This window comes from Geotrypetes seraphini, chromosome 11 (assembly GCF_902459505.1).
Source record: "Geotrypetes seraphini chromosome 11, aGeoSer1.1, whole genome shotgun sequence".
NCBI lineage: Eukaryota > Metazoa > Chordata > Amphibia > Gymnophiona > Dermophiidae > Geotrypetes > Geotrypetes seraphini.
In genome coordinates, this window is record NC_047094.1 from 57,962,298 (window position 1) to 57,978,423 (window position 16,126).

The following is a 16,126-nucleotide window of genomic DNA, read 5'->3' on the forward strand; positions in this document are numbered from 1 at the left end:
GGAGACTGAGGGGGGGAAGGAGCATCTTAGGGTGGTAATCTTTTCATTAAAGAAATTTGCAAGGGCCTCGGCTGATAGAGATGGCGGAAGCAAAGACGGGTCTTTTTTTATAGTTAGGGAGCGCCAGATGTTGAACAGCGCACTGATCTGGTTGTTGGATCTGGAGATCTTGTCTCCAAAGAAGTTTTTCCTGGCTTTTTTTAATGTTGAATTGTAAAATTTAATATTAGCCCTCCAGGTCTGTCTATCAGAGGGGGATTTGGATTTTTTCCATTTGCGCTCCAAAACGCGACACGGCTGCAGGTGGCACCTATATGGAAGTTCAGTAGGGTTTGGGGGGTGCACATGTTCCACCATAAATGCAGTGGTTAGAGTGGCTTATGGGTCTGGGTCCTAATCTCTATGGTTCACTAGCCCCCCCCCCCCACTACTTAAGCCACCTCTGTGCTGCTCTACTAGGCTTTGCTACACCAGGTGCTGATGTTCTGGACGCAGGTATATACGTTTTTATTCCAATTTTTATGGTGTTCACTGGGGCAGTGTGTGGGGATCTGTACTTTGTGTCTGCAGTGCTTATCTGGTCACTTTGGATACCTTTTTGGCACTTAGACCTGGCTTTAAATGGCCTATGTCACAACGTACAAGTTCCGTCCAGGCAGCCTCGTTAAACTTTCGGTTACACTTATAGTACGACTAAGTTTAGATCAGCCCACGTCCTGCCCAAATCCCGCCCTCACCACTCTTCCTAAAATGCCCCTTTTAGCTCTGATCGTACAGCATCACTGAAAAGGCCTAAGTCATTTTTAGATACATCTAAAACCCGGTTTGATTATCGGCACTTGAACAACTTGTCTTATTGCTCGTCCAAGTGTCGGCACTTGAACGACTTGTCTTACTGATCGTCCAAGTGCTAATTTAGGCCGGTTTTTAGACGTATTTCCATTTCGATTATGAGCTCCATGTGTCTATATAGTAGGTAGAAACACAAATGATGGCTCCATAATGAACTCTAATTAGTAGGCACATATTTGCATGCGCATATATGATCAATCACTCCCTGAGCTAACATTCAATAGTGTAGAAGCCATCCATGGAAATGTGTGCCAGGATAACAGTAATTGAGAATTGCACACCTAAATTCAGTGGTTAAATTATTATAAGAGAGACAACAATACAAGGTCTCCAAACACAACTTAATGGCATCATCAATTATAGCAAATTTTCCCTCATTACTGACTAAGGGCTAGATTCACTAAAGTCAGCGATCATCACTAAACCTGTTTTCACAGATTTAGTAATGATCACTGCTAACCAACCCAATTCACTAAAAACGGCCCACCACGTGTTTTCCCCTCGATCACCCATTTTCCAATCCAGCCATGCAAATTAGTAAAATCCCTTGCAAAATAGTCAAGCGATTGATTCACTTATATTGCTTGGCTATTTAGCATCGGGCTTTACCGATCCTAAAACCCGATTGTTGTAGACCTGTCAGTAACCATATCTGCCTGGGGAGGGGGGTCATTATTTTTCAATGGCACAGATATTTTGCGTGTATTACACAAGTAAAGTATCTGCTCATTAAAAAAAAAATTAATTAAAATATCCCCCATCGCTGCCAATGGCCTTCCCCAACAACAAACTTACTACTTAGTAGCTTCAGTGTGTGCTTCCTAGTCCTTGTATTTTTGGAAAGAATAAACAAGTGGTGTTTTATCTTAGTTGTTTTTACATGGGATCCAGAGGCATAGCTAGGTGGGATGCAAGGAGCAGCCTCTCCCCCAAACAAACTTACAATGAAAATGGCACCTATGTGGTTTTATAAACCTACTCATGCTGGCACTTTTTTTTTTTTTACACTGCCTGTCCCCAATGCCAAAACTTTGCTACACTTCAGATGGGAACCTTGATGTATGGTTATCAGTAGTGCTATGAAACCTGTTATGTGGTCTGTGTTTTGATGTTTGAATGGTAATTTGATAGATCTGAACAAAATTCAAATTGAAAGAAAACCTCAGAACCGTTTAGGGCTTTTAGAAGAACTTATCTTTCTTGCTTAAAGGAATAGCTGTAATTTTATAGAACTTGCTTTTAAGAGTTAGTTTAGTTTAATATACTTTTGACCTTCTAAAACACTTTTTTCTGGGAGGCAGGCAAGCATATCAAAGTGATTATAGGAGCACATCCAACAAGATTATGCACCTTCTATTCTACTTTTTATGCACTATTGCTATAATTGTTTATTAGTTGGCTTTTTATGAGTTACCACCTAGGTTTTCATCACTATATGAAGATTGAACGTTTGCATTGTATTTTATTTCTTGTTTCCTTTATGCTGTCCTTTGCCTTATATTTTTTGGAAAAGTGGGTTACAAGTCAGATAAATAAGACATGACTCAAGCAAGGTAAAGCGTGTGGGATGTTCCTCATGTATGATTCATCAAGGTGTATGGCACTTCTCTCATTACTGACTAGGCAGGAGGCCAAGTATGGGTCTTCTCTCATTAGTGACTGATAGGGGGTAAGATGTGTTGGGCAGAGGGCAAGGGTTTGCTCCCATTAGTCAATGGCCCGTGGGTAGACGCTGATAAAGAAAAAGCATCTCATTAGTGCAAGAAGACAAATATCACTCCTCACCATCTCAGAAATATAAAAGATGCTGCGGATGTTCAGAGGTGCATCGGTCTTGTAATGGAGGATGTAGCGTGGTTTATCGTAAGCTTGCGCTATGAAGCGATAGAATTCTTCGTGCTGCCATTCACCAATGTCTTTAGGGTCCATCATCCAGAGCGCCTGCCCCACGGAGAAAAGAAAAGCATTATCTGAGAACCACAGGATAATGGGATTACAGCACAGGAATGAGAGGAAACTACCACATAAAGTCAAGACTTTTTGGTTTCAGCTGGCTAAGGAACAAGCTAAGTTTCCTTTTCAAAACAGACATGATTGGGGAGACACTGAAAGATGCTTGCTATAGGATCTTATCAGGGCTGTGAACATCAAATATATTTCTAAAGCACGGATGGTGTACACAGGACTATACACGATAACCAGAGGGAATAGTGACTGATCTACATAAGTCAAAGGGAGACAATATGTAAGGAGAGTCTCTTCTCCAATGAGCTTATACCAGTGGTCTCAAACTCAAACACTTTGCAGGGCCACATTTTGGATTTGTAGGTATTTGGAGGGCCGCAGAAAAAATAGTTAATGTCTTATTAAAGAAATAACAACTTTGCATGAGGTAAGTACCTACAAATCCAAAATGTGGATTAGCTGAAATTATCTGAAGCAATTAAGGAAAGATTTATAATTGCTTCTGATAATTTCAGCTATACACAGCTGAAAGCAGTGCAACATGCAAAAAGTGAAAAACTATCAAAGTATCAACTGCAAGAGACAAGATTTTGGACCAACTATTTTGAGGCCCTCGGTATTATAAAAAAATGATTCTTTATGGAAAACCTGTGCCTTGTCTGGTGGTCGTGACCGCAACCGCCTTCAGCTCTCACCTCCTCCAGCACCGGACACACGCACAAGCTGCACTGCCAACAATGGTTACCTTACTTTCTGGAACATTGCCCGCCTCACTGCTGTAATCTCAAGCAAGCGCTTTCCTGCGTCTGTACGTGATTGTGAGGTGGAGTGGACAATCACGTACAGGAAAGCACTTGCGTGAGGTTACACAGCAGAGAGGTGGGCAACGTTCCAGAACGTGACTGCCGGACACTTAAGGCACAAGTTTCCCATAAAGAATCATTCTTTATAATATCGAGGGCCTCAATATAGTACCTGGCAGGCCCACATGTGGTCCCCAGGCCGGGAGTTTGAGACCACTGGCTTACACTAAGATGAAAAGAATAAACCGAGGGGGCAATTTTTTAACAGCCTACCCTAATACTTTTAGCTCATATACATTGTAACTGATATACATTTTTATTTGCATTTTATATACATATTTTATCCTACAGATAGAACACATTTTATGTATGTGATTTTTAAAAACGTAAAATATACAGGGAGCCTTTGGCTGATGGGCAAATAGAATAACCAACAAATAAAATATGATAGCTGAATTTTCAAAGAGAAGCCACTTGCTATTAGGCTAGTTACTGGCCCAGTAACTAGGCCAGTTACTGGGCAGACTTGCACGGTCTGTGTCTGTGTATGGACGTTTGGTGGAGGATGGGCAGGGGAGGGCTTCAATGGCTGGGAGGGTGTAGATGGGCTGGAGTAAGTCTTAACAGAGATTTTGGCAGTTGGAACCCAAGCACAGTACCGGGTAAAGCTTTGGATTCTTGCCCAGAAATAGCTAAGAAGAAAAATTTAAAAAAAAAAAAAAAATAATAATAATTTAAATTGAATCAGGTTGGGCAGACTGGATGGACCATTCGGGTCTTTATCTGCCGTCATCTACTATGTTACCATGAATTTTGTGCTTTGAACTAATAACTGAGGGATCCAGAATTGCCCTTTACTTGGATCTCTTCTTTGACCACATTTTGGCCTTCCTCTGTACTACCGAGTGCTTTTGAGCTTGATCTGTGTTCACCCACTCATCTTCCCTTAATCTACATTAGGAATTACATCATTCTGTTTTCTTCTCTATCTCAGGGCCAGATGCACAAAACTCACCGTGCGTTTTGGGGTGAAGGAAGCCATAAAAGAAAAGAAGGACTCTTTCAAAAAATGGAAATGCATAAAGACAACCGAAGCCTGGAACAAACATAAAGATGATCAGAAGAAATGTCACAAGGCGGTGAGGGATGCAAAACAGGAATATGAGGAAAAAATAGCCCAGGAGGCCAAAAACTTCAAGCCCTTCTTTAGATACGTGAAAGGGAAAAAACCTGCAAAAGAGGCAGTGGGACCCCTGGACGACCAGGGAAGAAAAGGGTACATCAAGGAAGATAAACAAATCGCAGACAAACTAAATTCCTTCTTTGCGTCCGTCTTTACGAAGGAGGACACCTCAACAATACCTGAAGCGGAGAAAGTGTTTGCAGGAGAAATAGAAGACAGCCTCACCACAGTTGAAGTGGACTTAGACCAGATATACTATCAGATCGACAAACTTAAAAGTGACAAATCCCCTGGACCGGATGGGATTCATCCGAGAGTCTTAAAGGAATTGAAGGTTGAAATTGGAGAGTTATTGCAAAAACTTGCAAACCTGACAATCAGAACTGGACAGATACCGGACGACTGGAGGATAGCGAACGTCACCCCAATTTTCAAAAAAGGATCGAGAGGTGAACCGGGCAACTATAGACCTGCGAGTCTTACGTCTGTCCCTGGCAAGATGGTTGAAGCACTGATCAAGGATAGCATAGTCCGGCACTTGGACGCACATGACTTGATGAAACCCAGTCAACATGGATTCAGGAAAGGGAAATCATGTTTGACGAATTTACTCCAATTTTTTGAGACCGTGAACGAGCAAATTGATAGTGGGAAGCCGGTGGACATAATATACTTGGACTTCCAGAAAGCGTTCGACAAAGTTCCACACGAAAGACTTCTCAGGAAACTACAAAGCCATGGCATAGAGGGGGATATAAAAAGGTGGATAGGCAAATGGCTGGAAAACCGAAAGCAGAGAGTGGGCATAAATGGGAAGTTCTCCGACTGGGAGAAAGTGACTAGTGGTGTACCCCAGGGCTCGGTACTTGGGCCGATCCTTTTTAATATTTATATCAATGACCTGGAGGAAGGAACATCCAGTGAGATCATCAAGTTTGCAGACGATACAAAACTATGCCGGGCGATCAGATCGCAGGATGATAGAGAGAAACTCCAGAGCGACTTGTGTCGGTTAGAAACATGGGCGGAGAAATGGCAGATGAAGTTCAATGTGGAGAAATGCAAGGTAATGCATTTAGGCAATAAAAATAAGGAATACGAGTATACAATGTCAGGTGCAACTCTGGGGAAGAGTGAACAAGAAAAGGACCTGGGTGTACTGATAGATAGGACCCTGAAGCCGTCGGCACAATGCGCGGCAGCGGCAAAGAAGGCAAATAGAATGTTGGGCATGATAAAGAAAGGAATCTCGAGTAGATCGGAGAAAGTTATAATGCCGCTTTATAGGGCAATGGTCAGACCACACTTGGAATACTGCGTCCAACATTGGTCTCCCTACCTAAAGAAGGATATAAAACTGCTGGAGAGGGTGCAGAGACGAGCAACAAAACTGGTGAAGGGTATGGAGAAACTGGAATACGAGGACAGACTTATAACACTAGGATTGTTCTCCCTTGAGAAAAGGAGACTGCGTGGGGATATGATCGAGACCTTCAAAATACTGAAAGGAATCGACAAAATAGAGCAGAGAAGATTATTTACATTGTCCAATTTGACACGGACTAGAGGACATGTAATGAAGCTAAGGGGGGACAGGTTCAGGACTAATGTCAGGAAGTTCTGCTTCACTCAGAGAGTGGTTGACACCTGGAATGCCCTCCCAGAGGAGATTATGACGGAATCGACCGTCCTAGGCTTCAAGAGCAAACTAGATGCATATCTCCTTAAGAGAGGCATATAAGGATATGGTGGACTATAAATTAAGCCAGGTGTACACCTGGCAGGGCCTCCGCGTGTGCGGATCGCTGGACTTGATGGACCGAAGGTCTGATCCGGAGAAGGCAGTTCTTATGTTCTTAATATTTTGAGAATACATACATCACAACAGCAAGCAAAAAGACTTCAGCAGAACCAGAAATTCTTCACGAAGGCCTAAAGGAGCTCACCGTGCATTTAATGATTGTCACTAACCAAATTTCAACAGGCTTAGTGATGAAGTATTGCATCTATTGATGCAAATCATGGCTTTTTCTGTGGTTTGTAGCAATCTCCGGTAATCGTATGTAAATACATTAAAACAAGATCATCAATATTAAAATGAGCACTCCGGGGGGGTCACGTGATGCTGCCTGCCTGAGCGGTCGCACGCCGGAGAGCTCCTGCCTCACCCTCGCTAAAATCGGCAAAACTACCGACCCTACTGTGTCCCCACGGCAGAAACGAGCAGGCGGAACGGGGACTAACATCCCGCTCTTCTTTTCATTGACTCTCGGGAGCGACTGCAGCGGCGGGGGAGCCACGTGGTGCGGCCTGCCTGGGCGGTCGCGCAGCGGAGAGCTTCTGCCTCACCCCCGCTAAAATCGGCAAAAATACCGACTCTTCTGAGTCCCCACGGCAGCAACGAGCAGGCGGAACGGGGACTAGCAACCCGCTTTTCTCTTACTGATCCTCGGGAGCGACTGCAGCGGCACGGGGCATGCCCGTTAAATCGACGAAAGGCACCCGGGATAAACCCTCTCTTACCCCCTCCAAGATGGCGGCGGAGCAGGCCACATTCACCATCCCCGCTGGCGACTGGATCACAGATATCACGCGGTCGGTCACGGCGGCGCTGGCAGACAAACTGAATAAAATTCAATCAGCGGTGGATGAAATGCATGAGAAGTTCGATTCCCACAGCCAGCGCCTAACAGAGGTAGAGCAGCGCGTGTCCGACCAGGAGGACACGTGCGTGACGCTGGCTGCCCAGGTGGAAGAACTCACACGAACGTCCCGGGAGTTGCAGGCGGCCCTGGAGGAGCAGGAGAACAGGAGTCGACGGAACAACCTGCGGCTGGTCGGGCTCCCGGAGACGGTGAGTGAACAGGACCTCTATATGATTTTCAGCACGTGGCTCCCTGAGACCCTGAATCTGTCGGGGGGAGTGGAGGCCTTCGCCTGCGAACGGGCGCACCGCATTGGAAACCGACCCATGGAGGGGGGAAGGGCGAGGACCGCCATAGCCCGCTACTCTAACTGGAGGGAAAAAGAACTCATACTCCGGGCTTTCCGAAAGGCGGGCGCCTTGGATTACAAAGGATCCCGAGTGCTTATCTTCAATGATTACTCTGTGCGGGTGGCGGCCCAACGCAAGCTTATGGCGCCCTCATGCACTGACCTCCACAATAGAGGAGTTAAATTCGCGCTGGTTTATCCGGCGAAGCTCCGAGTCTGGCATGAGGGCAAAACTCTCACCTTTAACAGCGGAGACGAGGCCAAGGCGTTTCTGGCGACTTTACCCGCTTAATGTTACCCTAAACCGGAGGTTGCTGCTTTGGGACTCACCTGCAGCTGCGGCTCACTACTCCTGGGCTGTGTTGGAGTCTTTTTGAGACTATCCTCTGAGCGTTCCGTGGTACCGTGAGACCAAGCCGCTATTGCGGTGGTGGGGCTCACTTTCTCAACTTGGATATGATTCCCGAACCCGAGTGGCTGGAGCGACCTGAGTGATACGCGCCTGGCATTTGAGGGGCTGCGATGCTTACGACTTTCCAGTGGACTTCTGTATCCCCGCTGGCTACACCAACCCTTGAATGACTCTCTCTGACCTTGGTGCGGGCCGCCCTGGCTGGGGGGGATCCCTTTTGAAGTGGCATGCAGCAGCTCTGGAGATTTTTCTTGGACTTGTTGGTATCACTTCTTCACTGTTCAATGTTTGTGTTTCATTTCCTGTTTTTGCACTACTTGCGGGGACTATATGTTAGGGGTATTGTTCAGTGGGTGGGGGGGGAGGGCTCCGGGCAGGTTGGGGGAACTATATGGGTTTGTATGCTGATGGGATGGGATCAGCCTGGGGGGTATGCGTGGGGGGGGGAGGGTGGAGGGAGAGTTCAGGGGGGGGGAGTGAGTGGGAGTGTGTGGTTGTGAAGGGGATGAGTGAGCAGGGGGGAAGGGTGGGGGTCTGGGGGGTGGAATTGGAGGGCACAGAGATAACAGGGGCAGCGAAGCTTAGCTGGGAGGCTTCGTCTGGGCCTAACTATTTTTTCCGCATGGGACGAATGCGTGTCTGGCTGGTGGAGAATGGATGAGCTCACACACTCTGGGAGGGGAGTTTCCTTCTGGATTGCTGGGCTGTATAGAGCTACTCTCTCACTGTTATGGCTGATTTAAGAGTTGTTACCTTTAATGTCGACGGCATCAGGTCCCCGGTAAAGAGATCCCGTATTCTTACCAGCTTGCGACATTTGAAAGCGGAAATAGCGTTCTTGCAAGAAACCCACCTCACTCAGATCGAACACTCTAAATTGCGGAGAAATTGGGTTGGGGATGTTTATTCCTCCTCCTCCGGGGGCAGGAAGCGCAGGGTGGCGATACTTTTGCACAAGAGACTACCTTTTACCTTGCATAAACTATTAACCGATCGGGAGGGGAGATATGTACTTGTGCTGGGGGAACTTTGGGGTTCAAAACTGTTACTCTGTAATTTGTACGCCCCCAACTCTTACTGTCATAAATTTTTTTCCTCAGTTCTCTCCCTAATTTCGGCTTACCCGGATTATCAGGTGGTCCTGGGGGGGGACATGAATATCACTGCAGACCCGGGGGTGGATTGCAGACCTCCCAGGAGCAGTCTGAAGGATCATGATAATAAGGGGGTGGGCTTCCTGATGCAGCACTTAGGCCTGGTGGATGTATGGCGGACACTACACCCATATGACTCGGAGTTTACTTTTTACTCCCATGTACACAAGGTATATGCCCGCCTGGATTATATACTACTAGACCAACGGCTGTTCTCTAGGGCTACTAGATCGGAGATAGTGGATTCCACGATCTCGGATCATGCTACTGTGGATCTCACACTGACACTGGCAGCTGGCAGGAGGGCCTCCTCTTGGACAATGGCATTACACCTGTACCAAGACCGGGAATTCCGGACGTTTCTCCGGGCACGATGGGCGGATTACCAGGCTACAAATGACACCCCGGATATTGGACCAATATCTTACTGGTATGCCTCCAAGGCAGTCCTGAGGGGGCATGTGATCGCATACACTGCGGCTAAACGCAGGGCCCGGGGCGCTGAGCTCCTCTCACTCACGAGACAGCTGCATGGCTTTCGCAGGGCCCACATCTCCTCTCTCTCTGACAAGGAGAGACAGGAATACAAGACTATACGTGATCGTATTGAGGCTCTACTTCATCAAAGAGCGGAGCAGACCCTTGCGTTTCAACGGTATAACCTGCACAGATGGGGAGGGAAGACGGGGAGACTTCTGGCGAACCTAGTGAGACCTTATAAGAAACGTCAAATTATTACGGCAATCCGTGATGCTGGGGGCACTCGACATGAGGGGGAGAGACGAATTGCGGAACAATTTGTTAAGTACTATGAATCCCTATACGGTAGGAGACCTCTAGATGAGACGGCCCTTCAGGATTTTTTCAGGGGGTTATCGCTACCTCGCCTGGAGGAGGATCAGGCTGCATCTTTGAGCCTGCCGATTACCGAGGCTGAACTCCGTGTCACCATTCGGTCCCTTAAACTGGCAAAGGCGCCCGGCCCGGATGGGTTTGGACCCGAATACTACCGCATTCTAGAAGATCTGGTGGCGAAGCCCCTGAGTGCAATGTATAATGAAGTGGCGACATCGAGGGGCTCCTTTCCGGATAACATGGCTCATATAGTTCTACTCCCTAAGCCGGGCAAGGACCCGGATCTGGTGGGGTCGTTCCGCCCAATCTCCCTACTAGATCAGGATATTAAGCTTCTGGCTGCGACTTTGGCGAGACGTTTGAATGGTCTTCTTCCCGATCTCATTCACCCAGATCAGGTTGGGTTTGTGCCGGGTCGATACGCCTCTATGAATTTAATGAGGGTCTTGGGAGCAATCCATGACAGGGTAGGCAGGGGTGGACAAGAGGCGGTGGCGGGACTGGATATGGAGAAAGCATTCGATAGCATCTCTTGGGATTATCTCTTTTGGGTCTTACGTCGGGGCGGATTTCAGGGTGACTTTCTGGCCTGGACTTCTGCCCTATATCACAACCCCAGGGCGCGCCTAATGATTAATGGGGGTTTGACGGAAGATTTCGGTTTGCAGAGAGGAACTAGACAGGGGTGCCCGCTCTCACCGCTCCTCTTCCTCCTGGCTATCGAACCCCTTGCGGCGAAAATCCGGCAGGATGTGACAATTCAGGGAGTTGCGGTACGGGGACAGGAATGCAAAATCAGCCTGTTTGCCGATGACATCTTACTCTATTTGGATCATGTTTCCGTGCATTTGCCCAGAGCTCTGGCGGTGATTCGAGCCTTTGGAGCACTGTCGGGATTACAAGTTAATTGTAGTAAATCGGAACTTCTGCTACTGGCTGGGGGCCGGGCGGAGACCTGGCACGCGGGGTTGCCTATCGCACCTACGACTAAACCAATGAGATACCTCGGCATATACCTCAGCACTGATCTTCCCACGCTTTACAACGCGAATATCCGCCGGCCCCTCGAGGCCATCGCAAAACTGTGCCAAGCTTGGCAGGACCTGCCGCTGGGGATTCTGGGTCGGGTGGCCTTAGTGAAAATGAGTCTGGTACCGAAGCTCTTGTATCCCTTGCAGGCCATGCCACTTTGGCTCACCAGGAGGGATGAACTTGTCTTTAAATCCACTATCTCTCGATTTATTTGGAGGTCTCGCACTCCTCGGATAGCGATGTCCAAGCTTATCTTGGATAAATCACTGGGGGGACTCAATGTCCCGGATATTCGGCTTTATAATGTTGCCTCTCTCCTCCGTTGGATTCACGAGGGCTATAGTGAGTGCCCCCGCTACTCCCCTCGGGGATGGTTGGCGAGCTGGAGTGCTCCCTTTCAATTTATGAACCTCATACATCGACATGATGATCCTGGGAGGCGTTATACGGTTTGTTCTCGTTTTCTGCGCCCGTTCAGAATGGCATGGCGTTGGTGGAGGCGACGACAGCAATTACCGCCGGACATATCCCCCTTTGTACGCCTGGAGGGTAACCCCAGGTTCCCACCAGGCAGGGGTAGATCTGTATTTCAGCATTGGTCGGCCCAGGGTTGTCGGATGATGGAAAACGTACTTGATCTGTCTCCGTCTGGATTTCCTTCCTTCCAGCAGGTCCGGGACGCGTGGGGCCTTCCCTCGAGCTATATGTTTTCCTATTTTCAGGTCCGCCACTACTGGGAGACGGAACGTAGGGGAGTGGCGGGGGCCTGGGTCAGGGGCCCTCTGGATATCTTGTTCTCGGCCACCCGGCCAGCGCTAAATTCCCTTGCGCGCTGGTATCGCGTCCCTAAGTTGTCCCTTGCCACGTCGGTACTTACACCGGTGCGTACATCCTGGGAACGAGACCTGGGGCAGGATATTTCTGAATCACAGTTCGTTGCCTGCTTTACAACACTATATTCCTACACTAAATCAGCAGACTTCCAGGAACTCCAGTATAAGATCCTTCATAGGGCATACTTCACGGCACAGAGGGGAGCGCGACTGGGAATCTGGGAGAGCGGTCTTTGTATTAAATGCAAGAGCAGTGCCGGTACTTATATACATTCCTTTTTGGAGTGCCCACGTCTGGATGTGTGGAGGGAAGCCCTCCCCTTGTTGGAACAGGTGGTGCAGCGCACTGTGGAATGGGACTATGGGTTCATACTCCTGGGTCTGCAGACATCCCTCCAGGACCAGGGATTCACCACACCTCAATGCCGATTTCTTTATAATGCTATTTTAGTAGTAAAGAAATTGATCTTGACATACTGGATGTCTGAGGAGCCCCCTCCGCTACCGCACTGGAGGTGCCGGCTTCGAGAGGTTGCTCTGTTTGAAATTCGATCCCAAGCGAGAACAACGAGCGTGCTTAAGCAACATTACGCTGGCTTATGGGCGAGACTGCGGGACCTGGTGCCGTCGACCGCACGAGAGGGGGACCAGGGGCCTTCTTAGCAGGGAACTGACTTTCCGATTCTCGGCCGGCCCTTGAGGGTTTGCCTCCTTTAGTTGACTCTTTATAGCCTTCTTTTTCTCTCACTTTTTTCTTTTTCTTTCTCTCTATTTATACTTTAGTGCTCTGGGATGGGGGAGAGGGGGAGGGAGCTTCCTGGGATATGAGTGAATGGTTTGTATGACTGGATGATGATGAGTGCGCTTGATGATTTGAGTGTTGTGTGGGTTTTTTGGGGGTTCTTCTTATGGAAAAAAGGGAAAAAGGCGGGAGACCACTGCTCCAGACGGGCGGCCTACCTTTCCAACTGTACCTTTCAGTTTTTGTCCCCAATGCTCTATTTGTCTTGCTCTGTTTTTGTCTATCACATACATATGGGGGTGCCCTGGGGGACGTCTTGCTATTGTTGATGCTTGTTCTGAGTGCTGGACCGTTATATGTCTTTTCAATGGTTATTGTTGCGCCCTGCTGGGCGGTGTATTCTCTCTCGCTGTTAATAAACATATGTTAAAAAAAAAAAAAAAAAAATGAGCACTCCGATCGATGCCCACATGATACACAAAATGAAGCACCGTTTTTTAATCATTCTGAAATCTCTGACAGGGTTGGAAGTGTCAGTAACACTAAAAAAAGCCAACTTTTTCTTTTTTTAATGGGCACAGGTACGTGCGTGTGTTACACAAGCATAATATCTTTCCTTATTGGGAAAAAAAAAAAAAAAAAGTTGTGCTGGCTTCCTCCTGTCGATGGCCCCCAAACAAACAAAATACTGGCAGGCCATCCCTAGCCCTCCCCTCCCATGAATATTAGCAGGAGGGATGCCTACTCCCTCCTACCCTGGCCACCCGGATCCACCCATGTCCTTCAAACCACCTTCCATACCTTTCTCAGAAAATTGGCAGGAGGGATGCTCACTTCCTCCTGCCGACAGGCTTGCTTCTTCAAATTGGTAGGCCTTCCCCTTCCTGGAGCATCCTGGGATGCACTGGGAGGGGCCTAAGGCTCCGATTGGCCCCGGCATCTAAGGCCTCTCCCATAGGAGGGGTCTTAAGTTCCTGAGCTAATCAGAGCCTTAAGTTCCTCCCAGTGCATCTCAGAATGCACTGGGATGGGGCCTAAGGCCCTGGTGCCAGTGGATCCAAGAATGCCCCGGGAAGGCCCACCATTTTGAAGAGGTGGGCCTGCTGGCAGGAGGGAATGGGCATCCCTTCTGTTTTTTTTCTACTAAAAGGTACGGGGGGAGTGTCAGAAGTCCAGGGAGGGCCCCTGAGTTAGGGGGTTGACCCCCCAGCTCACCAGAGTTTTTTGGGTGGGTGGAGGTCATGGATGGGGGAATCAGTGGGAGAGGGAGAGTTCTTTTAATGGGGCATTGGGGCCTTATACAGCAGAGACTGCTGTAAAAGCCTTACTTTCCTTGTAATCCAAAATACTCATATATCAAAGCAAATTTTCCCATAAGAAATAATAGAAACGTAAGACGATTCGTTCCACAACCCAAAAACTTTATACAAAATACTATACGTACTTGTATTGCAAGCCCTCGCTCATTCAGAACAGTCATTACACTCTTGCAGTGTCAGAGAGAGCAGACCCACTGGCTCAGTTGTGATGATGTGATGTGTGTATACTATATGCATTTGTATTGCAAAACCTTGCTTGTATATCAAGTTAAATTTAATGCTTGTCTTGCAAAACACTTGCAATCCAAGGTCTGCGCTTCACCAGAAGTCAGGCTGAAGACGACATTGTATTACTGCTTCCTCTCTGCTGTTGCCACTGCTGCCCACCCACAGACAGCTGTCTTGCTGCCGCTGTCTCCGCCACCCACATGAAAAATTGCTGTTGCCACCACTGCCTCCACCACCCACATGGAGAGCTGCCGTTGCTGCTCACCCCTGAAAAGCTGCTTAGCTTTGCATTTCTAATTGCCTTATACTTGGAGGACTCTCAAGGGAACATAAGTCACCTGTAGGGTGTTGACGCGCCGGCCATTCAGGTACAGGGGGAAACTGATGAAATTACTGTACTTGGTCACCACCTCTGAAAGAAAAAAGGGGAAGTGTGGAATTACTTTGGACTTGTAAAGTCATCAATCACTGTTGGTCATTCTCTCTCTCCCCTCTAGCAGATATATAATTTTATAAGGCTGAAATGGTGCAGATGGCTCAAATGCTCCGTCATAAACTTTGCTCAAAACACTTTATACAATCCAATGGGAATTCTGATATCACTTTCTCAAAACGAGTCAGTGGTGTTGGAATTCTTCATCATTCCCAATACATGGAAAGTACTCAATATGTTTTTTAGAGATAAATGTTTTTAAAGATTTTTTTCTTTTTAAAGATTTTTTCCTACTTTCACATCAATATAACTTATTATAGCTTAAATAGCTTGTATATAGAAAAAGGTTTAAAAGTGCATCACTTAACTTAAATCCTTATCGGTTCCCATTCCCGACACATTTCGAAATTCTTTTTCAAGGTCGGGGGAACTGAAAAGCAACACACACACCATAAGAAATCACACCCAAACAATCTCTAAAACATTTAAGTCTTCTAAGTATTCAACTCACCAAGAGATAAGGTTAATCCTCAACCATACATTTACTGCCACTGGCTATCAAGAAAGATGGCCGCAGCGTTCATTCAGAGCATTAAATAGTCCCACCCCCCTCGTCATACTCAGTATCCTAGCAACCCAAACAATCCAGAGAGAAAGTTCAAAACAAAAGGCCCCTAATTTTTGACATCAGCAATCTACTTGGGCCATCCAATCTGAGGCTTCATTTAACCCGGATGGAGCCATAGTTTGAAGTTGAAACATCCAGCGCAACTCCCGCAGATTTAAAGTGCGCTCAATATTCCCTCCCTCCCACCCAACAATGATCTTATCTAATATTCTCCATTTCAGGTCCTTCAAACCATGTTTACATAATTTCCAGTGTCTAACTAGAGGAGAAGCTTCACAACTTGTGTTCAATCTAGATTTGTGCTCAGTGAGACGGGTCTTAATAGCCCTGGTGGTACGACCCACATAAAGTTTGGGACATGGGCACTGGATTAAATATATGGCATAGTCCGAATTGCAATTGGTGTTATGTCTAGCAGTATACTTGGTACCTAAAATGGGATGAGTCCAGGTCTCGCCTGCCAGCACAAACGGGCACCACTGGCACTGACCATTTGAGCGCACTTTAAATCTGCGGGAGTTGCGCTGGATGTTTCAACTTCAAACTATGGCTCCATCCGGGTTAAATGAAGCCTCAGATTGGATGGCCCAAGTAGATTGCTAATGTCAAAAATTAGGGGCCTTTTGTTTTGAACTTTCTCTCTGGATCGTTTGGGTTGCTAGGATACTGAGTATGACGAGGGGGGTGGGACTA

General features: G+C 47.3%; 1 protein-coding gene across 3 annotated transcripts in view; it reads right to left on the minus strand.

Annotated features, from left to right (window-relative positions):
* Positions 1 to 16,126, minus strand: part of TRAP1 (TNF receptor associated protein 1) — a 197,591-nt gene that overhangs the window by 61,889 nt on the left and 119,576 nt on the right. For all 3 annotated transcript variants that reach the window (XR_004541110.1, XM_033963644.1, XM_033963646.1), the window contains exons 8-9: positions 14,711 to 14,784; positions 2,638 to 2,793 (exon numbers count right to left, since the gene is read on the minus strand). Coding sequence is in view for 2 of the 3 variants with exons in the window: in XM_033963644.1 (XP_033819535.1) it covers positions 2,638 to 2,793; positions 14,711 to 14,784 (230 nt within the window). In the remaining variant the exon portion in view is untranslated. The remainder of the gene's footprint in view (positions 1 to 2,637; positions 2,794 to 14,710; positions 14,785 to 16,126) is intronic.